Here is a 26,159-nt window from a genome sequence, read left to right as displayed (position 1 = left end):
TTTGCTAGGATTCCCCAGGTGCCGGCCAAGCGAGGGCCCAAAATTCACAGTTAGGCACAATGCAAAAAGGTCAATTTTCAATGGAAAAATGTGAGGTGTCTATCTTGCGTTTTTGCGCCTTCTGTGTCACAGCACTAGCCCTACCCATACAAGTGAAGTACTGTTTTTATTGGGGGAATGTTAGGTGGTGGGAAATTAGTTGCTCCCTGCAGAACTTTCCATCACATAAATGTAAGGAAAAGTTTGAGGTTTGCAAGGGCTTCTGGGTAGGAAAACCTGGTGGTAGCCACACAAGTCACCCCACCCTCGATACTAGGCGTCTAGTTTTCAAAAATGTTCAGGTTTGCTAGATTTCCCTAGGTGCCCAGCAAAAAAGGATCAGTTTTCAATGAATAATGAGATGTGTCAATGTTGCTTTTGGTGATTTTCATGTTGCGGCCACTTGCACTACCCACACAAGCGAGGTAGCATTTTTATTGAGAAACGTGGGAAAATGTTAGGCGGCAGGAAGTAAGTTGCTCCCTGCAGACTGCTGAACTTTTCATTACAGAAATGTGAGAAAATGTGTTTTTTCAGTCAAAGTTTGAGGTTGCAAGGGTTTCTGTGCTAAAAACCTCCATGAGAGCCATGCTAGTCACCCCACCATACTAGGAACCTAGTTTTCAAAAATGTGCAGTTTAGCTAGGTTTTCCTACGTGCCAGCTGAGCTAGGGCCCAAATTCTATAGCTAGGGACATTTAAAAAAGGGTTACTTTTCAATGGAAAAATGTGATGTGTCCTTGTTGCGTTTTGGCACCTTTCGTGCTGCGGGCAATAGCCGCACCCACACAAGTAAGGTACCATTTTATTAGGAGACTTAGGGGAACACACAATAGTAGAACAAATGTTATTACTGATTGTATTTCTCTACATTTGTGCCGTCCAAATGTAAGCCAGTGTGTCAGAAAGAAGACATTCTAAGAAATACCCTCTAATTCACCTGTTAGTTTGGATACCCAAAAATTCAAAGATGTGCAAGTAACCACTGCTTCCAAACTCCATAGCTTGTGCCCATTTTGGAACTATATAGGTTTCCTTGATGTCAATTTTTCATTCTTTATATTTTACGACATGGATTGCTCCATGCCTGGTACATAATGAAAAATCACTGCAAGGTGCTGCTCACTTATTGTCTCTGAGAACCTCGAGGTCTTGTAAAAACCATAAACCTGCAACCAGAAGGGTCTAGCAGATGTAATAGTATATTGCTTTTGTAAAATCGGCCATCGTGACTAAATGTTAGAACTGAAAACATTGTAACAAATGGACGTTTTTTCCTACTTATTGTCAATGCTTTTTTTTATTTCAACACCTGTTTCCACCACAAACTGGACGGGGATTGAAATCACAAAGAATAGGAAAAATGGGCTATGCCCAAGTAAAATGGCAAAACTGTGGTAAAAAATTTGGCATCCTGAATCAAGTTTGCCTGTTTCTGAAAGCTGGGAAGATGGTGATTTTTGCACCGCAAACGTTTTGTCGGTGACATTTGCATGAAAAAAACAGATGCTTTCATCTGCAGCATTTGTTTGCCTTTTTTTTTTTTTAAACAAACAAACATTTTGCTATATTTTGGCCAATTTCTTAGCCCCCTCCAGGAGATTCCACAAACCATGGGTACCTTTAGAATCCCCAACATGTTGGGGAACAAGGGATACAAGTCTGTCATACATAGCCTACATGGGAAAAACGTTATGGAGGCCTAAGCGCAAACTACCCCAAATAGTCAATAAAAAGCTTAGCACTCAGAAGGGAAAAGGCCTAGCAGTGAAAGAGTTAACTGATGTCATCGTCACTGAAAAACACATAAATTGTAGATTTTCTCCAAGCACGTCTTTGAATAAATTGCGGCCCCTATATTTGGGTGTCTTTAGCTTAACTGACCTCTCCCCAAGCAGCTGCAGGGGGCTCCACAGGGGGGTAGAACTTCGGCAGGTCCCAGGCAATCTCGTTCATAAACCACTTGAAGCTCTTGCAATTGAGGCGGTTACGCAGTTCCTTCTGTGAAGCTACATCGCCTGCAGAAAGGTGTCTGTACTCAGGACGGCGCTGGTAAATGTACTCTGCATACTCATCCATCCAGACCTCAGCCACTCGCTTCAGATTCTGCAAAGGACAGAGGCGACAGAAGGTACAGTCAGTGAAAACTGGCAGGCTTCTCACTGTGCAAATATGTGCATTCTTGGATACATGATTAAAGACTACCGATGCGAATAACCAAAATAGGCCCTTGTCAGTGTATATGAAGACAAGTTATTCTGAAGTGAAATAGCACATTTTATTCAATAAAAGTCTGGCCTATACCAAGGGTAACCCAATGAAACTCAACTACATGTTACAGAAGATGGTATCAAACTCTGCTTGCTACCAGAATGTTCTCACAGTGAGGTGTAGCACTTCGCCAATGACTTGTAGATGATAAAATCCACGTGTGGCCAGGTCTACCTCTGGAACCCCTCCACTAACCTCAGCTACCAATTTCTCTCTACTCACTAAGAAAAAACATTGAACTTCATAGAAAGGATTAGCACGCCAATGAACACAGAACCTAGTCACATCAGCACAACTAAAACCTTTGACAGCAAGTATAGGATAATATGGCTATTTATTTTGATGCTGATATCATGCTGTACATCCCTCTCGTCATCTCGGAGCACCGAGCATAAATGGAAGAAAATCAGGATAGTTCTGCTGCCATGACAGAAACTGAGCACTCATCCACTGATGAGTCTGGGTGGAATCACAAAGTGACATAAATGGATAAACAGTGATGTTTTATTGGGTACCACTGCTTGGATCATATCACTGTAGGTTATGTAATATATGGGATAAGGTACCCCCTGGCATACATTATAAGAATATTGCAAGTCCGTATGGAGTTTGGTGCGCATGTAGAGGAATAAGGACGCAGGCATAGTTCCTTAATAAGGCCCAGGAACTCTAAAGAGGCTTGCAATATCCTGTTAACGTAGGGCAGAGGATACTTTTTTCCTTATAATGTATGTTCACACCATCACCTTACCCACAAACTGTTTAAATGTTTGGTGTCTTGCTCTTTTATATGAAAGACACAGTAAGGCTGCAGACTTGAAAAATAGAAACGGAATCTCAAGTGGAAAATTAAACACACCAAAAAGCAATTAGTCATTTGTTTCAGAAATAGTTTCATACAAGTCTGATTTAAAAAACAAATGCTGTAGCTCGGAACGTGTAGAAGCAAGCAGGGCGAATCTATCTTTCCTGTAATGAGCTGAAGAGTTTCAAAAATAAACTTGTTGCTGTAAGTAGAGCCTTGCTGCTGTTCATTACAAAACATAGACCAGAAGAATAAAAAACAAGCTTTCGTTTTCGATTTTTAAACTGCAGCAGTAATTACGCTCTGTGACCTGCCTCTCACCTTGGAACCTGGTTCCCGCAGGAGGTATTATGGCATCACAACCCAACTGTAATAACTTATTACAGTTGAGTTGCTACATCATTGTCTTATTACACGTGGGTAGAAACGTCATAGGTCAATTGATAAGGGGAAATCAGAGCTAGACAGTTTACAGAGGAATTGCAGGCTCCCATGCATTATCTACACAATGTACCATAAAGCTGGATAACAAAACACTATTTGCCTGCGATCTCAAATCTCACTTCCTCTTTAGGTATGCAAATTATTATTTAACGTAGTAAATATATACTCAAAGTAAGTAAAATTGACCCTGTAGATTATTCACTGCAGGAAACAGTTTATTAACTCTGGAAATCCCTAGGACTAACTAAGGAAGGTCTCCCCCTACAGGTACTGAGCTATCAATTTGTGTAAGCTTATGGAGAAAGAGGCCCTGGCAAAGCTCTTCACCTTGACAAATTATAGAAGAGCGAACAATTGAGAAACGAGTGGGCAGTGTAATTTTCAGGCTCTGAAAGCGAAGCTATATCACGCAATATTTAATCTGTATTAGTTACCAGTAAAGCAAAGGAGAACGTTCAGTTTCCTCAATGTAGTACACTGCCAATTTCGGACTGAGGAACGAATACCTTAATGATGGCTCCCGGCGTGTACACTGCAATTTCCTGTGAGCCTGCACATAAACTATACACTGCACATGTAGCTGGATTAACAGAAAAATAGTGTGAGGATACGAAGGTGTCTGGATGCTAAAACGTCCAGCGTGTAAATGAGCCAAAATATTTTTAAGCCTGACCACTCCACACTGGGCATCAGCCTGCGAAATCACATCCAACAATACAGCCTAACTCTTAAATAAAAGAAAACAAATGGAAGTTTAGGACCTCGTACGGGCTTAGATTTACCAATTTAAAAGTTTACAGAATGTTTCTTGATTTCACCTGGAAACGTTTAGCAGTCGCAGCTTTCGAGGATTCCTCTTGGAAAGTATTGTGAATTCAAGCGCAAGCATGTTAATGCATAAATACTTGCATCAGAAAACACAGAGCAAGTCCAAATCGAACACGCTAGCGTTCTCTTTCCATTGCCAAACGTGCAATTTACCTCCAGAGAACTGCGCCATCCACACGATTCACTCACACAGAAAAGTGGTTTGACATTCGTAATGAAGGTATTTGCACTTGCCAGTCTGACTTACAAATGCATACAGCTTCAAGAAGAACGTTCATCGTATTTACTTAACACCTGTGAAAAAACCTACATGATATCTTTAAAGTCTGCATCAGTTGGGGCTTAGCTCTGAAAAGTGACTGACCCGGCCTTTGGTCTGACTCCTTGTCCATGCCGTGCAGGGATACACGCAATGTATCACTTTGTAGAATAGAAGACACAATCAAATGACAATGGAAGGTTTCACAACCTCTGTCCCTGGGCCTCCATAAGAAATACAACAAAGATGGTGTGCCCACTACACGTCCCTATGGTGGACAGTTTTATGAGTTAGTTAGAATGAAAGTCTTTTGGTTTAGAGTAAAATCGAAAATAACTTTAAAAAGGTGATTATATCCTAAATGCACGGCCAACTGCGCTGCTTGTTTTGCAAAATTAAGTATTAATTAGCAGAATAAGGATTTTTACATTTGCACGTACACATGACAAATTCTCAACCAGAACTTAATTGGGCCATTTTTGTGTGTAGGGTGTTGTAGGTATTGTTCGCTAAGGATGCTGCAGAAGGAGGCAGACACTTGCAAATTCTTTGGTCTGTGGGCATTCACTTACCTTTGGAAGCCTTATCTATCTCTGGAAATGCACAGTCTGTCAAATACAGGAGTAAGTTCTGGTTAGAGTATGATGAGAACGGAATACCCTGAAATTTATCAAGGGCATCAGGAGAATGGCTTCCTTTTCAAAGTAATATATTTTCCACATTTGAAAAAAAATATACTGCTATGCACATTCAGGTATCATTTGCACAAGTAAAATTTCAACCTGCTGTAAAGCCGTAGTGCAGAGATTTTGCGCAATGGATGACTCGAGGAGACGTAAAATTGTTCTAGATCCGGAGGTAGTCCTTTAAAAAAAAACTTTTTACTGAGTTGATACATGAGACATACAAGTAAAACTTGTGAGGCATACCGGTCCCCCTCTGCTCCCAACCATCAACACAGTCCAGTGCAATTGCATATCGGCGATTAATGGACAAGCGCACTCTCGACCATGCAGGGTATCCAGTGACTTCCTCCTGTATAGGTGCAGTCTCAGTGTCCACCTCCCTTCCTGGGACCCCTCCACTTTAGGCATCTTTTAGGGCTACACAACTTATTCTGGCCCCATTGCCCCCAGAGATCTCAAATCTCCACAGGAAGCCCCTAGCTAGATATACCAGTTTCTCAGCACTCATGCACCAGTTCAGAATAGTTTACTAGGTTCAGACCAATTGGGTTCCAATCTGTTCCCACCTTCTAATCACATCTCTTCTGGCCACCATAAGAGCCACATTACAGAACACAAGTGTGTATAATGGTCCAGTGTTTGTTCCCCCAGATGCCCAGGGTAATCAGCTTTGAGGTGAATCCCACTGTGACCTCCAAGACTGCAGGCAGCCACCGGACTATTTTCCCGTCCTGGATTTTGGGGCATAAATAGTGTGTGTGGACCAAAGTTCCCATCTGTCTGCACCCCTTCAGCAAAGATCTGAGTCGACTCATTCCATGCAGGACAGCCTAGCTCTGGTGTAGTATGCTCTACAGAGTATCTTCAGTTGGATTAATCTGAAGCTTTCTCTGATGGCCACCTCCAGTGGATATCGGCAAGCCTCCCCTCAATCGTGATCCTCTACCCTGCCCATGTCTTCCTTCCGTTTGTCCCAGAGTTTGTCTAGTGGAGGCAGGCTGTTATTGCAGGAAGGAAGAGTACAGCCAAGACGCAGCACCATTGGTCAAGAGAGCCCCTTGCACTCTGTACTCCAGGGGTGTTTCATCAGGGACCTCCTGCAGCAATTCGTGGTGGAGTCACAAAAGGTGGTGCAATTGGCGATATTAGTGACACTGGCCCACTGTCAACTATAATTGCTTCTGTAGTTCAGAGAATGGTATTATCTCCGTTCCTCTCCAGGTGTTCTCCACCTTCGATATGCCCATCTGGTTGCCGTGCTGGTTCCAATTTTTGTAGCTCTCCATTACATGCAGCCTCTGTAGCAGCTCGGGGACCCACAATAGGGTCTTTATCGTTAATTTCCCCTGCCAGCCCAGGGTCAGAGTCACCTTATACCACATCTTCACCACCACCACCACTCTTAGAGTCGGGAGGGCTGGCCTTCCCCTGCGTTCTGTAGAGCCGGCAAATGTACTCCTCCAGATCCACTGCAGATCTGTTCGCCATTACCGAAGGTTCCTGCTGTGAAAAGAAGACCTAGTCAATCACCTGTAACCGCGTCACCCAGGATTACAATTGTAAGTTTGGGAGGGCCATTCCACCTTCTTGGGGCTTTCTCATGAAGGTGGGGCATGGCAATTCATGGTGTTCTGCCCTCCCACAACATGGTGCCACTGCCCAAAAGAAATTGTGGGGACCTCAAACAGGGAATTATGTAGCACATAAAGGAACTTAGGCAGGTAAATCATTTTTATAGAAGGCTGATCTGCCCATTAGAGATAGTGGGAGCTGGCTCCAACGAGCCACATTGGCTCTGTAGGTGTTCAGAATTCTGTCCAGGTTTTCCCAGAGGAATCAGTTGCTCCCCTTTCGTCAAAGATTCCCAAATATCGAAACCCTGCAGATTCTCACCTTAAGGGATAGCTCCACAACCATCTTGTGTTGCCCTTCATCAGTGGGAATGCAACCGATTTGTGCCAGTTGATGTGAATCCCGAGTAGGAGCCAAACACTCCTATTACCCCTCAGTGCCCTGGGGATGGAGTGATCCAGGTCAGCCAGGTATAGAAGAAAATTGTCTGCATACAAAGAGACTACATTCTCCCACTCCCCATCCCAGCGTAGTCCCCGTACCAGGGAATCCCTCTGTAACCAGCAGGTCAGGGGCACTATGACCAGTGCAAAAAGCAGGGGGACGGGGGCATCCCTGCGGAATGGAAACTTCCCAGAGAAGGACCCATTTGCCTTGACCCTAGCAAGTGGGTTTGTGTACAGCAGTGCACCCAAGCCAGAACTGCAGGCCTATCTCCATTTTGTGTAGTAGAGCCAAAAAGTAGGGCACTCCACTGAATCAAAGGCCTTTTTGGTGTCTAAAGTTATTAGAACAGCCGGCTCCCTGACCCGGTCGCATCGTGCCAAACATCCGGCCAGTCTGCATTGGCTATGTTGTATTGCTCTATACGGCATAAAGCCTGATTGGTCTGAGGCCACCAGTGTATTGACTACCTTCAGCAGGCAGTTTGCCAGGACCCTGATCAGTATTTTGGTCTCAAAATTGAGTGAGATTGGCCTATATGAGGCTCAGGCCTCTCGCAGCTTCTTATGGATCTTAACTGTTGTCACCTGATGCAGGTCTCAGTGCAGTTTCCCCTCCCTGCACACCCCATAGAACATCACACACAGTGGGCCCACAACGTGTGATTTGACACACAAAGGATTCAGGCAACAGGCCGTTAGGAGCTGGGGACTTGCAACTTTTACCAGTGCATCACCGATCTCTTGGTCAGTGAGGTCTGCGTCCAGGGATAGGCTTGTTTCTTCCTGAAGTCAAGGCGGCAGGATTTCCCTAATTAATTTCTCTAGGTTGGGCTGGTCTCTCTTTCTCTCTGTGGGCCCGGTTCAGGCTGGCCAGGTGTGCAGCCAAGGCTTGTGCCACCTCCATCGGAGTGTCCACCATCCCCCCAGCTCCTGTATTTATCGGGGATATCCATCTTTGTCCTGCCTTTCTTGGCCAACCATGCTAATAATTTACCCACCTTGTTCCCCACCTCATACAGTTTGCCTTGCCTCCCCCTGAATTATGCCCTACCTTTCTGCGCCACCAGACATCTTGGGTCTTCCCTCATCCCCTCAATCACGGCCGCCATCCTCGGGGGTGTTGGCTTTGACATATTCCTCTTCCTGCTGGTGAAGCTTTGCGTCCTGCTCCTTGGACTCCCTGTCTCTCTCCTTCCGTTTCCTGGACACGTAGGTGATTAGTTGCCCTTGTATGACTGCCTTCTATGCTTCCCATAACACTACCTCCAATGCCACTGTTCCCTGGTTTTCCTTAAAATAGGGGTCAGTGGAGTCCTGGATCAGCTTACTTGTGGCGCCATCAGTGATCTTCCATGGGTCTAGCTTCCCTTTCCTCCTTGTCCCCGTGGTAGTGGTGGTCAGTTGCATTGTCAGAGGGGCGTGATCCGAGATGCCTCAGGGTAAGAGGGTCGTATGAGTAAATCTATGAGATACATGGTGGGGCATGAGGAGATTGTCTAGTCTGGACATCGAACGCATTTGGTTTGTAGCATATGTGTATTGCCTAGTCCCCGGCTGCTCCTCCCTTCAAAGGTCAATTCAGAAAGAAGGCCAGCCATGTGACTGGCATGGCCCTAAACCCCAGACCATGTTGTCCTATCCAGGTAGGCGTGCAGGGTTAAAATTAAAGTATTCCCACTGCCCCCCAAAAAAGCAGCGCCTCTGGCATCTCTGCTATCAACCTCCCGATTTTGTATAACAAACAAATTTCATTTACCACGACTGTGGAGTTCTGCTCAAGTAGCGGAGGGAGCATGGCTCCATGGCCTTGATGCACACCTACCAATCGTCGTGGGTCTTGGATGATGTTCATTCCTACGTGTCTTTCGGTACAGGCTTCTGTGCCCCTGACTGTCACCAGTCCATTTAGATGACAGTGTCCGCTGTCATTGGGGTGACAATCGGCAAAGACATGTCCTCATCCTCCCTGGACTCTTCAGAGTCGCTGGACCTCCCTATGGAGTCCTTCGAGAGAGACGCCTATTTGTTATTTGTGTTGAGAGAGCAGTATTGATGAATATCGGCGGCCACTTTGGCCCTTTCTGTCTCTCCCTGTGACTTATTTGGGGCTGTTTGCAGACATCTGCATGATCTACGTCTTGGCCTTAGGTACTGCCACTGCACCAGTCAGGTTGGCTCCATTAGCTCTAGGAGTGGGAAGCCCTGAGTCTCAAGCCAGTCCTTCACCTTGGGTTGGAACTGAAGTGCGACTCTACCTTGGCCAACATTTGCAGCTGCACTGGCAAGCATAGTGCGTACTTTAGGTTGAGTGCCTAATGGTGTTTTTTTTAATGCTCAGGAAGGATTATCTTTGGCCCTTTACTGCCTTGGTGTAATCTGGGTATGTGCTCACCATGCTGCCGGCTTTCTGCCACAGGATGTGGGCACCTGCCACCTGAAGGATGTGGCCCTTGTCTCGGAAATTGAGCAGGTGGGCCACAATCTGCGTAGGTGGCAACCCAGGTACCGGCAGCCTACCCAGTACCCTGTGTACTCTGTCCACTGCGAACACTGCAGATGCTTTACCACCCAACACCTCTGTGAGGAGCCAATCTTCCAAAAATAATTCCATGCTTCGGACTTCTGATTTCTCTTAGTCTCCCACCCTCACCATCTTCACGTTGTGGCAGGATAGTCCTTTGCGTCCTCCACCTTGTCCATCAGTCGACCAATGGTCTTTTGAAGAGCATGGATCCTCTTGTCACTTTCCGAGGATGTAGGTTCCAGCTGGGTCGGTGTCACCCACCCTGTCAGCCAGCTTTTTGTGGTCCTCTTGTAAGAGCCCTAGCTCCAGGGCAACCATCAATTTTGAGTTGCAAAGTGGGTGGAGTGTGGGTCCGATGCCGGTCCCTTGGGTCTCTTCATCATGTCATCTCCATGCGCCTAAAACCACAGGGCCGTTGTTCGCAGGGGGAATCTAGATGCCACCTGTGGGCCTGAGCAACCCCCTGCCCATGCCCTCCGTAGATGCAGAGAGCACCTTTGGCTGGCATCAGGCATCTTTCTTCATTACTGGAGTGATTAAAGATTCTCTGGTGGGTCTCAGGAAAGTGTTTTCTCCTTTTAGAAGCTTCTTCCACCAAACTGAATGTGGAACACTCTAAATTGATGGGTCCCCTTCATCCAATAGACAAGGCTGATTTACTGCTCCTTTTGTGGAAGGTTGTTTTTTTAGTGGCTACATCTACCAGAAGTACGAGTGGTCTTCAAGCTCTACGCAGCAATGAACCATGCACAATTTTCATCCTAAAATGTCGTTAAGAACTTACTAGTCTAACCCTTCATTTCACCTAAATGTTATTTTTTGGGGTTCATATGAATCAGACATTTGCTATATACCTCAATGTACAGAGGGCATTGTTTGGATAAGACTAAGGGCCTTTTTTTTGGAGTGGGGAGGGGGTTTTGAGGGCATGGCCAACTGCCAATGATGGCAGACACCCTTTTCTAGAGCTCCTACTGTGCTCCTGAGATTCTTCCCTGCACTGGCTGGGAGTGACTGCTGCATCCAGGAGAGATTGGGAAGGAGGGGGAGCCCCCTTGGACTCATGGCTGCCCACCTTGTGACTTGTGTGCTGGCCCTGATAGAGAAATGGAGGTGCTGTGATAGAGGCCCATGGTCGCCTAGAGGCTGGCGGGTCGCCCCTGCTGCTGGCCGGGACGAGCGTGACTGGGGTGACTGGTGTAGGCTGTATCACCAGACCAGTTGGGGCAATATTTTGGAGGTGAGGGGCGGCAGCGGGGGTAATAAGTGTGCGGCTGAGGCGAGGCACCATACGCTCCCTTCCTCATGCCCACGCTGCTGCACCAACTATGCAGATTTACTACAAATGTTATGGTCATGCCCCATACTACACACTTATTGGCGGAAATTAAGGAAAACCTATCATCCCTGACAGGGCGACAGCACTGGGATACGGTGGAACACTGCATATTGAGTCTCTACCCTAGACCAAAATCATTAAAAACTGAAACATGTTTTGCGGACCTAGCACTTCTAGCCAAACAGCAGATCACATGCCGCTGGAAGTCCTCCACAGCCCCTCTTGCGACTAGCTGGCGAGAGGAGGTCTGGAATTGGGGTTCTGCCAAAAGTGCATCGTTACGCAGAGAAGAATACGTAGGAATGCCTAAGTCGCCTACAGCTCTGGCAAAGGATACCAAGTTGTAACTTTTTAAGGCACAGGGAGAAGACTGTGATTGAATCAGTGCAGGAGGATGGTGGCCGAACGTGTCGGGGCTCCCACTCCTGGCCGTTTCCCTACTCCCTTCATAGTTTAAGCAATGTAGACATGTGGTAGGCTCTCCTTCAAAGGTTTTGACTGTGATGTTCTTCTTGTTCTTTTTGCAGATAATTGAATACTTGCAAAATCTCGCATAGTATGGCAGACGTTTGGGGGGAGGGGAACCAAGGTTTAATTTTATGGACATGCACTACTTTAACTGTATTTTCACCTACATTGTCTTGGTCAACATTTGCTGGAATTAAATACCCATTCTATTCTGTGACAGCCAAGCTATGGATATGTTTACTGTGTCCTCAATATGGCAAATGCACAATGCTATCTGTATTGAATTGTCACCCATTACATGTCTTCTCCCTGTTTGTTGATAACTAAAACAAATAAGTTAAAAAAAAAACACAAGGACTGGTAAAGTCAGACATTCTTTGTCAATCATAGGCCTAAGCAGCAGGTCTAACTTGCTATGAATAGACAGAGCCAGGTGAATAGTTTCTTGCATTATTACCCGTTATGAAAAAAATAAATAGATCCATACCTGGGAAGCTAATGTCTCACTTCCTAAGGGTTAAGGCGGTTACAGCTGCTCTGATAAAAACTGACCCCCCCCCCCCATTGCTGACATATGTGAGGATACCACCTGGAGGTAAGTCCATTCTTTTGCTATACATTATTGAGTTGGCTCTGATTCCAAGAAAGCTACTTAGGTGAGTGAGGCCTACGTAACATATTCACCTAAAGCGTTAATTTCTGTGACTCTGAAAGTGCTTTTAAGGCTGGCTTATCTTATTACTTTACTCTTCTGCTTATGGATATCAAACAGAAGCCAATGGTGAATCCAAAAAAATCTTACTGGTAATCCTTGTTTTTTTCATAATTAGTGTTCTCCCTGAATTCACAAAAGTCTCACCCATTTCTAGGGACTTTTGGACCACAGACTTTGAACAAGATACTACATAACTGTAAGACAGTCTTCCAGGATTCCTAAAGCAACAGGTTTCATTTATGTGTATAATTTACACTGGGGTACCATTTCCTGATTATCCTTAACTCTAATGCACACTGTTTTGGAACGGTGTTTTCAGACAGCTATACTGCTTGATTTGTAATTGTTGCCTTGTTGGGCATGATTCTATTTATTTCGAATTGACTAGAAGAACGAGTTACTTACCTTCGGTAACGACTTTTCTGGTGGATACATTAGCTACCTGTGGATTCCTCACCTAATGAATACTCCCATGGCACCAGCATTCGACGGAAATCTTCTTCCTAGTCTCTGCACGTCGACGAGGACGTCACTCTAGCCCACGCGACGCCGTCTGACGTCATACAGGCAATAAGAGGTCCTCGACGACGTGCCGACGTCAGTACCAACATTTTTTACGTGCATGAGAACAACAACCCAATGCAATGAAAGAGCAAGGCAACATCCCATAACCTTGTAAAATACACAATATTGCAATGAATAGCTGTAAATTTAATATAACGAACAAATATATGCAAATCATGTATGTACACAAAGATATATATATATATATATACAGATAAATATATACAAGTATCCATATATACAACATCTATTGCAACCTTGAAGACCAAGAGGAGCGCACTCAAGGATTACTTGGTAAGACCAGAAAGGCAACGGGGAGGCGGGTGGGACTGTGAGGAATCCACAGGTAGCTAATGTATCCACCAGAAAAGTCGTTACCGAAGGTAAGTAACTCATTCTTCTGATGGATACAACTACCTGTGGATTCCTCACCTAATGAATAGAGTCCCAAAGCAGTACCACGCCCGGTGGCGGGTGCCTAAATGGTCAAACCAAGAAATCCTGCAGCACTGACCGTGCAAAATGGCCGTCCCTTCTGACCTCAGAGTCCAAACAGTAATGTTTCGCAAAAGTGTGAAGGGACGACCAAGTTGCGGCCTTGCAGATGTCAACCACAGGAACACCTCTGGCCAAGGCCAAAGTGGCCGACTTAGCTCTGGTGGAATGAGCTCTAATGCCCTCAGGAGGGTCCTTCTTTGCCAAAGAGTAACAGATTTTAATGCAAAGAACCACCCACCTGGAGAGTGTTCTCTTGTGGACTGCCTTTCCTCTCCTCTTGCCCACGTACCCGATGAACAGCTGATCCTCCAGCCTGAAATCCTTTGCTCTATCAATAAAGAAGCTCAACGCCCTCTTTGGGTCCAGACGGTGCAGTCTTTCGTCCTCTTTAGAAGGATGAGGCGGAGGATAGAACGTGGACAAAGTAATTGTCTGAGCCAAATGGAAGGGTGAAACAACCTTCGGGAGGAAAGCAGCCTTGGTCCTCAACACCACCTTATCCCCATAAAAAGTTGTATAAGGGGGCTTTACCGATAAGGCCTGCAACTCACTCACTCTCCTTGCAGATGTTATAGCTACCAGAAAAACTGTTTTTATAACCAAATACCTTAAGGGGCAAGAATGCATAGGCTCGAAAGGGGACCCCATAAGGAAAGTCAGGACCAAGGACAAATCCCATTGCGGCATAACAAATGGTTTTGGAGGATATTTATTTAGAAGACCTTTCAAGAATCTGATAACAATAGGGGATTTAAATAATGATGGTTGGTCTGGAAGACAAATGAAGGCTGACAAGGCCGACAAATAACCCTTAATGGTAGCCACTGCACAACCTTTCTGCGCTAGAGACAGAGCAAAAGACAAAACGTCCGATAGATGAGCATGTAAGGGATCAATCTGCCTCTCTCCACACCACGCAACAAATTTAGACCACCTATTAGCGTAGATAGATTTAGTGGAGTGTCGCCTGGCCGCTAATATAACATCCACTACATCAGGCGGGAGAGAGAAGGAACTCAGGTTGCCCCGTTTAATCTCCAGGCATGTAGGTGCAGACTCTGGAGGTTGGGGTGTAAAACCTGCCCCTGCGACTGCGAGAGGAGGTCTGCCCTGAAAGGGAGACGGAGCGGAGGGCACATTGAGAGTTGGAGAAGGTCGGAATACCACACCTTCCTTGGCCAATCCGAAGCTATTAAGATGACTAGCGCCCGGTCTTGGCGAATTTTCCTCAATACTCGAGGAATCAAGGGTATGGGAGGAAACGCGTAAAGCAACTGGCCGCACCAGGTTATTTGAAACGCGTCCCCCAACGCTCCCTGCATCGGATACTGGAGGCTGCAGAATAACGGACAATGCGCGTTCTCCAGAGTGGCAAACGGATCTACCCGAGGAAACCCCCACCTTTGGAAGATCAAACGGGCTTGATCTGGATGGAGACGCCACTCGTGGTCTGCCGAGAATTGGCGACTGAGACCGTCCGCACGTACATTCAAGACCCCGGCCAGATGATTTGCTACCAAGCAAATCTGATGGTCCTTTGCCCAGGACCATAGTCGAAGAGCTTCTCTGCAGAGAAGGTACGACCCTACTCCTCCCTGTTTGTTAATGTACCACATCGTGGTAGTATTGTCCGTCAGGACCTGTACCGACTGACCACGAAGGGAAGGGAGGAATGCTTTGAGAGCCAGTCGTACAGCCCGTAACTCCAACAGATTGATATGAAACATCTGCTCCTCTGGAGACCAAAGGCCTTTGATCTCCAGATCCCCCAGATGAGCTCCCCACCCTAGAGTGGAAGCATCCGTTATGACCGTGGCTACTGGTGGCGACTGCGCGAACGGCTTTCCTTGTGAAAGATTGTTGCTCGCAATCCACCACTTCAAGTCCACAGCAGCATCTCTGGAGATCTTGACAGCACCTTCTAGATCTCCTTTGTGTTGAGACCACTGCCTTCGGAGGCACCACTGAAGAGCCCTCATGTGCCAGCAAGCATGCGTGACCAACAGAATGCAGGAGGCAAACAGACCGAGCAGACGAAGGACCTGAGGACTGGAACTATCGCTCCATTTCGAAACATTGGAACCAATTCCTGAATATCTTGAATCCGCTGAGGCGGAGGAAAGGCTCGACTCAATGTTGTATCCAGTACTGCCCCTATAAACAGGAGGCGCTGAGAGGGCTCCAGGTGAGATTTGGGCTCGTTCACCGAAAAACCCAGGTCGAACAACAACTGAGTCGTTGACTGCAGATGATGCGACACAAGCTCCGGCGACTTGGCTTTGATCAACCAGTCGTCCAAGTAAGGGAATACTGCTATCCCCTTCCTTCTGAGCTCTGCCGCAACCACCGACATCACCTTCGTGAAGACTCGAGGTGCTGAAGTAAGACCAAACGGAAGGACCGCAAACTGATAGTGCTGCGATCCCACCATAAACCGGAGATACTTCCTGTGTGACTTGAGTATCGGGATATGAAAGTAAGCATCCTGCAAGTCGACAGACACCATCCAATCTTCCTTGTTCAACGCCAAAAGCACCTGAGCTAGGGTCAGCATCTTGAACTTTTCCTGTTTGAGGAACCAATTCAAGATCCTCAGGTCCAGGATTGGTCTCAACCGACCATCCTTCTTGGGAATCAGGACATACCTTGAGTAACAACCTCGACCCCTTTCCTGCTCTGGGACCAACTCTACCGCGCCCTTTGAAAGGAGGACTTGTACCTCCTGTTCTAGCAACAGGAGGTGTTCTTCTGAACAATAAGATGGGCGGGGCGGGATGAGGGGCGGGAACTCCCGAAAGGGAAGGGTGTAGCCTTTTCCCACAATACTGAGAACCCAAGTGTCCGTTGTAATAGTCTTCCACTTGTGGAGAAAATGCTGTAATCTTCCCCCTACAGGAGAGGAGTGAGTGGGAAATGGTGGAAGCCTAAGGCTGCTTTCCCTGCTGCACCCCTCCAGAGGACGAGGAAGAGGCAGAGTGCTGCTGAGAGGCTCCTCTGGTGCGGGCCCTCCCTCTCCCTCTAAAAGATCTATAGGGATGGGAAGAGGCAGGTTGCTGGAATCTCCCCCGAAAGGAAGAGGAGGAAGAGCCACGCCCAAATCCCCGAAACCTCCTGAAAATCCTGGAAGAGGCAGAGGAAGAAGGAGCTTGGAGTCCTAACGATTTGGCTGTGGCCCTGCTCTCCTTAAAACGTTCCAAGGCCGAATCTGCCTTGGCGCCAAACAGCTTGTCCCCATCAAAAGGGAGATCCAATAGGGTTGACTGCACATCCGCAGAAAACCCCGAATTACGGAGCCAGGCCTGTCTCCTTGCCACCACAGTTGTGCCCATTGCTCTGGCCACCGAGTCGGTGGTGTCCAGCCCAGACTGAATAATCTGGGTCGCGGCAGCCTGGGCATCTGAAACAACATCCAAAAGACCCTGGGGAAGCTCCGTAAATGATAAGGAAATGTCATCCATAAGAGCATGAATATATCTCCCCAGGATACAAGTTGCGTTGGTGGCCTTCAACGCCAGACTGCAGGACGAAAAGATTTTCTTGGACTGCGCATCCAGTTTCTTCGAGTCCCTGTCCCCAGGCACCGTCGGGAAAGAACCAGCCGCTGATTTGGATGAACAGGAGGCCTGCACCACCAAGCTCTCCGGTGTAGGGTGTCTAGAAAGAAAGCCAGGGTCAGTTGGTGCAGCTCGATACCTCCTGGCTACGGCTCTATGAACCGCTGGGGAAGATACTGGTCTCTTCCACACCTCTAGCACCGGATCCAGCAAAGCGTCATTAAAGGGCAATAGAGGCTCTGCCGCAGCTGAGGCCGGATGAAGCACCTCTGTCAGAAGGTTCTGTTTTGTCTCTGCCACCGGCAAAGGCAGGTCCAGAAAACTAGCTGCCTTCCGTACCACTGCGTGAAAGGAAGCAGCCTCCTCCGTGTATTCCCCTGGAGACGAAAGATCCCACTCAGGGGAAGTGTCCAGCCCACTGGCTGTATCTAGACCATGCAGTCCATCACCCGAGTCCTCTAGTTCTCCTTCTTCCAGGACTCGTTGGTACTCCTGCTCCTCTAATAAACGGAGAGCACGTCTCCTCGAATGAAGCCTCTGCTCGATACGCGGAGTCGACAATGCCTCCGCCGAAGCCGAAGATCGGCGCCGATCTTCAGAAGCCACCGACGCCGCGTCCGGCGCCACAGGTAACTTCGGCGCCGATGAAAGAGCACTCGGAGCGGATGGACCCACCGGAGTCACAGGACGAAATCCCGACGTCGACGGGATGGAAATCACCGGGGCCAATCCCTCCGAAGCCACCGGCGCAGACACCGGCGCCGAGCCCACGTTCCCAAAAGGGAGAAAGGGCATAAAGGATGCCGGCCGTAGAGGCGCAGGATCACCCAATGAAAAGGCCAAAGGGCCAGCCGGAGCACCCCCTGGAGCCATCTGTTGGAAGATGGTATACATCGCATTTAGGAATGCGGTACTATCGGCTCCAGGGGTGGGAAAAGCCGGATACTGGGGTGCCTGTATCGAAGGCGACCCCGACGCCGGCCTCGACGTCTGCGACGCCGGGGACAACACCAGAGGCTGCACCACTTCAAACACCGACGCCTGTCCAGGTGAAGTCAGTGACGCCGGAGAGGGCAACGGCGTCGATGGATGCGGCGTGACCGTGGGACTGACATCCCAAGTCCTCCGGCGCCGATCCGAAGACCTGGAACGAGTCTCCTTGCTTGAATGGCGCCAGGATTCTTTACGGCGCCGGGAGTCTCGATGACGCCGATGCCTTGGCGAAGAAGACTTCTTATGATGTTTTTCTTTCTTCGACTTCGCCATAAACAACTTCGCCTCACGTTCCTTGAGGGCCTTTGGATTCATGTGCTGGCATGAATCACAAGTCGAGACGTCGTGGTCGGAGCTTAAACACCAAAGGCAGTCGGAGTGAGGATCCGTAACTGACATCTTGCCCCCACACTCACGACAAGGCTTAAAACCCGACTTTCTCTGCGACATTATTACTGCAGCGAAGGACTACGCAGCAAAAAATACACTGCAATCATGAAAGTAACAGTTGCTCCCTCGAAGATAACCGTTTCGAATGCACGGGAAAAAAGGGAACTGACGTCAGCACGTCGTCGAGGACCTCTTATTGCCTGTATGACGTCAGACGGCGTCGCGTGGGCTAGAGTGACGTCCTCGTCGACGTGCAGAGACTAGGAAGAAGATTTCCGTCGAATGCTGGCGCCATGGGAGTATTCATTAGGTGAGGAATCCACAGGTAGTTGTATCCATCAGAAAACATGCTTTTAAATTGTGTTTAATAATGGGAAATGACTTACCTTTTATGAATATCAAACCTTTCATGAATATCAGCGAGACACCCATAGAAAAGAACACTATGTTGCGACAGTGAAAGAAGAAAAGATGGCTCAACTGCACAATGTTTTAGCACAACACTTTTTTCACAGAAGTGCTTGACCCACTTGGGCCTAGACATTAATGTCTTTCATCAGTAGTAGCTGATCTGCGGGAGGCTGTTTTGCCAGTTTGAGTGATGAGTACATTTCTGAGCAATGCTGTAATAGCTTTTCATCCGGAACAGCGATGTCGAGATCTTCTTAGTAAAGATTTGTTTTCTTTCCAAATACAGGGAATTATGCAAGACACAGGCTAGAATGATACTCACTATTTACAAATCGGCACTTCTATACAGATCAGGTCAAAATTGCTGATCATGCCGTTTAATATCTTCATTTTTATCCAAGTAATATATTTATGCCCAATAGCCATTAAGATGTGCAATTATATCTTAACCTAGGTAGATGAATTTGCAAAAAACACAGCTAACTTTAAAATCCGAGGTAATCTTACATACACCTTGTTTATTTGAAAAACTGTTTTTGGTTTATTGGCTCATTGGAGCATATTTCATTAATTGTCCCTATTGGGGCCCAATTATACTCACTGTTTTTCTACTGGTCAGACCCCGCTGTGAAATACCACACAGATGACCAACGTTAGTCTCCTGCTTCTAAATAAGGAGCGACAGGAGTCAGTGTTTTCTGGTGGAAGTTTATTTTGTGAACAGGGGCACTTGCTGACTCCCAAGGCTCCCCTGGCTCCAACTGGGAATAGCACTTAATTGTGAAGGATCAACTGCAAAATAAAATATGATTATTTTTTTTATGTAAGGAATAACGGATGGTTCAAACGGTTCTAGATTCAAGATGGCCACCCCAGTCAACAAAACACAGTCCCAATGGTGTTGAAGAAAGTCTGACATTTTCCTTCGGGATTTGAAATAGGCAGATACAGGCATGCTAAAGGTACATATTGGGTTAGTATGGTGCCGGTTCACCCAAGATGATAACAAGAACAAGTCTCTGAACCTCCAAAGACCCATTCAGTGTAGGACTGTTGGCTTTTGTCTATACAGATGCAAGCTTGGCTGCAACGATTTTGTCACTCCCGGAGGCTCATCCCATTGATTCATCTTCCACTCAAGTCCATTAGCCAGCAGTAGTCCATATGGATCATCCTGGTGACCAGCTACTCTCATCTCAGGTCAGTCTAGCTACTCTCCTCTCACACCGGCCAGGAAAAAAAAGGGCTCCAAGAGTTCAGGTTCAGCCCCAGCCTGAAGGCGGACATCCACCAACAAATGGACGAATGCTAGTGCATCTTCTCTGTACTAGTGTTCAGAGTCAGACAAAGTACAATCTTAGATAAACATGAGCTAAGCCTGAAACCGATAAGAGGGTGAAGCAGACAACAGCCAAGACAATATCTGCAAACCTTAAAATCAGTCACAAATTACAAACGGTGTCTAAACTAAAGGATACAAACGGTAAATGTGTGATTCCGAAGGGATTTTTTCAAAAATATCAATAAAGAAACTCTCAGACTGAGATACTATATTAATCTCTCGGAACATAGGTCAAACAAGATAAGGCGAGGAGTTGGCGCTTGTGATTGAACTAGGCCAACTTCTCTGAAGCGACTACTCATGCACCCTTTTTACGGGCCCAGTTAGGAATGACGATATGGGCAGTAACTCGAAATTCAGAGTCACGAACACCGCATGGGAAATTTGGGAGGCGTATTACATTTTGCACCCCCGTTATTCTCTCCAAATAAATGTTAGCAGGTCAAACCTGCTGAAATGTACCAAAGTAAACATGTCTGGCAAATACAGGTACATGCGTATTTACTTCCCACCAGAGTCTGCGTGCACCTTCCCATTTTCTACTCAGGAATCAGAATTTCGTTTTTTAAAACTCAGGTAGTACGAATCTGTATTTATATAGCGCTTACTACCCCTGACTTGGCGTCAAATAGCACTTCCTCGTTCACTATCTTACTATCCAGTCACACGATGGCCCATTTATGATACTGAAGGTCCTGTGGATGTGAGAATAATAGTTAGCTTTTTACCCCATGCAGTTATTTTGCTTGCAAGCTGAGTTGCTTTTCTACAAACTACCACTAGATGGTGCGCCATTACATAAAGGAAAAATACTGAGCGCTAACAATAGCTAAACGTTTGTCAGTTTTTCAACAGTGCTACATGTGGGAATACTGTTCTCATTTCACATACTACCCACTGTTACATTTCCTACATTCCAGACTCCTACAGGCAGGGTTTCTCCTCGTAGAGGCTACTTATATACGATTCTCCAACGCACCACCAGCAGTTCTTACCCTCGCCAGGCTCACTCCTGCTGGAACCTTGTAGGGAACATATTTTCTATATATGTGTCCAACTCTGGAGCAGGGGGCATCCTCCATGCGACCTCCGCACATCCACACCTGCGATGAGCAAAGTCAGTGATATTAATTATAAAAGGATAGTATGTATCAAGAACAAAACAGTTCTGAGATCTGGTCATGCACAACCGGTGACACTAACGCACAAACCTATCCAATGCATACGCATTGTGTGGTCCTACAATGAAATGGAAAAATGGAAGATAACTTATTTTCGTACAGATGCACACATCCCGACCTTAGGGCTTTCTCTGCTATCCTGTTATCTACCACGGGGAGCCTGGGAGAGGGGCCTGGAGTAAAGAGTGGGAGGTTTGAACCCTGAAACCCCACCTCCCAAGCAACTCACACCTTGTTAATCAGAAGCTGGAGTTTGACAACTAGGCATCAGGGGATCCCACCTTGGGGGTAAAATCATCAGAGAGGGTGTACGATTAAAATCTAAATACAATATGTGAAGGATCAGAGGTTCTGTGCTCAACAACTGTCAGTGCAGATTATCGACAATTTAACAATCAACTGCGGCACTGTCCAGTTTTATAAAAATGCCAAACCTGCAGTTCACTGCCTACACAGTGACGGCCATACTGCTATTGACTGCACACTCTGAACAGCCCACTTGATCCGAAGGCAAGTATTAGCATAATTGCTAAATTGGTTAATACATTGTTTATTATTGCCAGTAAACTACTATTGTGTGCAACTGACGTTATCATAACGGCCTGTTCAACTAAATGTGCTGGTGAAAAAAAATAGGTCCAGTGAGCAAGGCACCTCTGCAGGTGTTCACTTTAATCCAACACATCTATAAGCATTACAAATATTCAAAGGAATATGTTAGGCTTGCAAGGTGCATCCTTCTTTTTGTTGTGGTTACACTGTGTATTCACGAAGTATTCACATTCTCGATACGAAAGGACAAGCAGGGCAGGTCTAAAGTATGTCTTATCAAATAGGCTGGTCTATTGCAACATACTAAGGTGCAGCAGGAACCCGACCCAAAGAAGCATCTGCAGCAGCTCTTCAGAGTTTAGGATTCCTCAAGACAAGCCGGAGGCTAGAAAAGACTGCAACTAAGGTGCAAAGCAAAAATGTTTACCTTGAAGGATATTTCATATTGTTCTCCTCCCCAGATCTCCAAGCCAGGGTCATAGCCTCCCAGTTCCCAGAACCACTTTCTGTCCATTGCAAAGAGTCCCCCTGCCATCACAGGAGATCTGAAACAAACGAGAAAAAAACACAATTCTGGGAACATTAGAGAGTAAAGCATTCCATATGGAACATTATTATTGCATCCAATATTAAACAGTGAGAAAACTATTACATTTCAAAGAGATTAGCATAGATCAGGTTCAGATGGTATATAAACGGACAGTAGCACAACAGCTGTCCTAGCTCTTAAGCAGCTTAATATATTAGGCATGGAAATCTTGGCAGAGGTGGATGCCCCCCCAAGTGCAGGTTTTGCTCTGGACTACCGCGTCCAAATCCAGCTCTCTTTATCTATGTTAAATGGAAAAAGTTTACTGAAGATAGACTGTGTACGACGAACAATACAGGACTGACTCAGGTGAGAATCTGTTTCTTATTCTCACAACACAGTCTCTCATTTCCACCTTTGATAAAATTAGAAACAAAACATAATAAAAGGGATGTGGACAAATATGACATCCATTACATGAATTAAGGAGAAAGCCTTTCCACCATCATCCCGGAACTAACACCCAACATTCAATGGTTAGAAATAAGCAAAAGGCGCAGACCTAACCTGGAAACTGCATCAATGGACTCATGTCTCTCGCAAACTGTTCCAGCAGTGTTTTCCGGCAGTATTTGTGTGAACATCTTGTGGAGAAGAAATGCCCCTGAGTGAATACCTTCCTAGCACACCAGAGTCTGTCCAATAAACCAATGAAGTATTGTCCTTTCTTGCAAGAGTTAAAAAAACATAACATACAACCGTTAGGAACTTAAGATTTGTCACAATGAAAACAGGAGTGCTCCAGGAACCATAAGATTATGTAAGAATCTTCCAGCTTTTATCTGGGGATTCAAAAAGAGCAGGAAGACACATTTCTAGGGTTAGATGCAAACTTGTGTCGCGTTTAGAACTAATGAAAAGATGCATTTTGAATCTTAAAGATATTAAAGTCTTCCTCATTTGACAGACCTTGTAAACCACCTATTCTTTAAGTCAAAGTAATAGTTGCAAAGCTCTCAAAGCAATATGTCAATCCGTTCATGGATGAAACTGCCAAACTGGTAGAAATAGGGAAGCCATCAAACACATGTTCTGGCAACTTCATTTTGTAATGAGGATGACTCCACTGATGATTGTCTTTTTTATGCATCAATGCTTATGATGTAGGCAGTTTAATACCAATTAGGTACTGACAAACATGCAGATCACGTAAAGGACATGTAAGAGAATTTTACCCAATCAGACAACAGCAACCACTTAAATGTGTTTCCTACAATAAGGTTTTATAATGCTTAAATAGAAATATTCCCTCAAAAGTGTGGAACTCACTATGTCAATGAATCAACCAACCTTTTAGGAATTAAGCACAAAAACGAATCAGTTTTTGGGATTTTACCCTTTACAGAGAAGTGACTAATGAGGTTTTTCCAAGTTGATTCAAAGAGGTTACAATGAAATGTTTCTACCATGCAGTTTAGCTCACCATCGTGTATCTTAATTATCAATGTAAAGTAGAATATTCTCTTCAAGCCCAGTGATATCCCGGGCACAAAACTATTTAAAATAAGAAAAATATATTTTTTAAAATACAGAAAATGTTGAACCATAGCACCAGAGCCAAGAAGTCAAACAACAGAATTCAAACAGAATTCAAACCTCTTTCTGGCCACAACCCCCGATTGCCTGCAGAGGCCCTATTCACACACTCAAGAATACATACAGTTATTTGCCACAAGAGAGACGGGGTGGGATGGCCATCAAAATCAAGATACACACAAAATGTTTGTTACCAGTAACTGGTATATACAATTACAGTTAAGAAACCTTTCCTCCATCCTGGGATCTTCATCATATGATAACTGTCAGAGACAAAATAACCACGAGCACCTTTGTAAAGGAGGACAACAAATCACAGATCACTGAAAAAGTTCCTAAGGGTACCCTGTGCTACCCAAGAATCTATTCCGGCGTTAGAGTTGATATACAAATATTTTGAGAAAGTGTGTATTGCTTGCTACATAGCAACACAACACATTGGAGAAAACGGGTGTGTTACCTATCAGGACTTACAAAGCTGCATTTTACCTAGTGGGGGAAGTGCTACTTCTTCTTGGATGCGAATGGGTAGTATTTTGATTCCATAAGAAAATATAAGAAACAAACATTGTTTTAGATGCCAGAAGAACTGCACCATACGAGAAGCCAAATGCAGTTTTGATTAGGTTTTTAAAGTAATTTTATGCTTTTAAGATCTTAGAACCCGGTTAACATACAGGGCTGTTCTGCTGTAGATAAAATACAAAGGAAATAGTTAATGTACTCATTCAAATAAAAATCTGAAATCAATCGGGGCAGAAAACAGTGGGTACAAAAGGCTGACTTATTACTATGAAAGTCAATTAATAACAAAAATATATGAATTTCAGACACCGTTAAGTTATCACCATTAAAAAACCTAACTGCTGGGTGATGAGTTAAAAAGGAGAATATGTTACGTGGGAATAATGTGAAGGAAGGTTCTAAAGGAATGTCATATTTTGAAACGGCTTACTCGTCTTACTATGTATGCCTTTCAATATTCTTTAAAATTTTAGACAAACCCCCACACACCTACCTGAGGTGTCATACTTCAACATAGGGTTGTCACATCTGCGAATGGACTCATCAAAAAACCTTCTAGAGCACTATGGAGGGCGTGGTGAGCTCACGCTTGGTGAAGTTTGGGATCTGTGTGAAAGAAATATTAATCCCTTACAGTGAAACACTTCCTCTTTCATTTATTCTGGGATATTTCACTGCAGGACATTAAAAGCACAAACTATGGTACAATGGTATTGTCAGGACTCCCTAGTCCCTCAGGTAGACATGTTTTGACTGTCCTTAAGGCCCCACGGTGGTCCACGATATTCCGCAGAACTGAGATTCCTATGTGCAGCAACTCTCATCTGCAAACATATACCTATAGACAATGTTAATTATCCTAAGAGTGGTACTCCCTGTGGATGTATTACCATTGTCAAAGGTATGGTGCCTGTAGGGCATACATAAAACGAAGAAAAACTCCAGGAAGTTGTTGCGATTCATGGTGTGCCGGCAACAAATGGCTGATATCTGAGAAACAACGTGACAGAAGGTAATGACATTAATACAGCAATTTCATGGAGCCATTGGGATTGTGAGGAACACTGCAACAAAACACACAAAGCAGCGAGGAACGGTACAGTGTAGTAATAAAATAGCACACACTTAGTTGACGTAACAGATCAATCTCTCATGAATACATATAATGCATAATTCTGCACGCTTACCCCAATCCTGGGTAAATATTGCCTCATGGATGGAAGCCATGACATGTCTTGTGGTCACACACTGTGTTCCAAAAAATTGATGTTTAAAATATGGCCAGTAACCAAAATAATCCATAACCACCATGGGATCATAAGGTCCATAAGACAAATGTCAAGGGTGCTCACTTTGTCAATGACGACGCCGACCAATAGCCTAACACGTGACCACCACATTCGGGTATTACTGGTAAGGGTACGAGGGCAGCTATGTAAAGGGTGAGATAAACCAGTCGTTTCCACCATTGGAGTACGGTGTATGGGGTAATTAAGAATATGGAGCGTGTATCATTGGGATGTGTCACGTTATACTTTTTCATGGAGAACAAAGCAGCTTCCATGCACCATTTGGTAGGAAGTAAAGCGACAAACTCCAGAAGAAACACGCTAGTATAAAGCAGATAA

The 26,159-nt window shown here is 45.5% G+C and overlaps 1 protein-coding gene across 1 annotated transcript in view; it reads right to left on the bottom strand.

Moving 5' to 3' along the window:
- Positions 1 to 26,159, bottom strand: part of GALNT10 (polypeptide N-acetylgalactosaminyltransferase 10) — a 395,118-nt gene that overhangs the window by 78,489 nt on the left and 290,470 nt on the right. Inside the window, exons 7-9 of the mRNA XM_069199610.1 lie at positions 22,309 to 22,426; positions 21,144 to 21,251; positions 1,924 to 2,145 (exon numbers count right to left, since the gene is read on the bottom strand). Coding sequence (XP_069055711.1) covers positions 1,924 to 2,145; positions 21,144 to 21,251; positions 22,309 to 22,426 — 448 coding nt within the window. The remainder of the gene's footprint in view (positions 1 to 1,923; positions 2,146 to 21,143; positions 21,252 to 22,308; positions 22,427 to 26,159) is intronic.

This window comes from Pleurodeles waltl, chromosome 7 (assembly GCF_031143425.1).
Source record: "Pleurodeles waltl isolate 20211129_DDA chromosome 7, aPleWal1.hap1.20221129, whole genome shotgun sequence".
NCBI classification, from domain to species: Eukaryota; Metazoa; Chordata; class Amphibia; order Caudata; family Salamandridae; genus Pleurodeles; species Pleurodeles waltl.
Note: the sequence above shows the minus strand (reverse complement) of the source record. Positions and strands in the feature narration are given on the sequence as shown.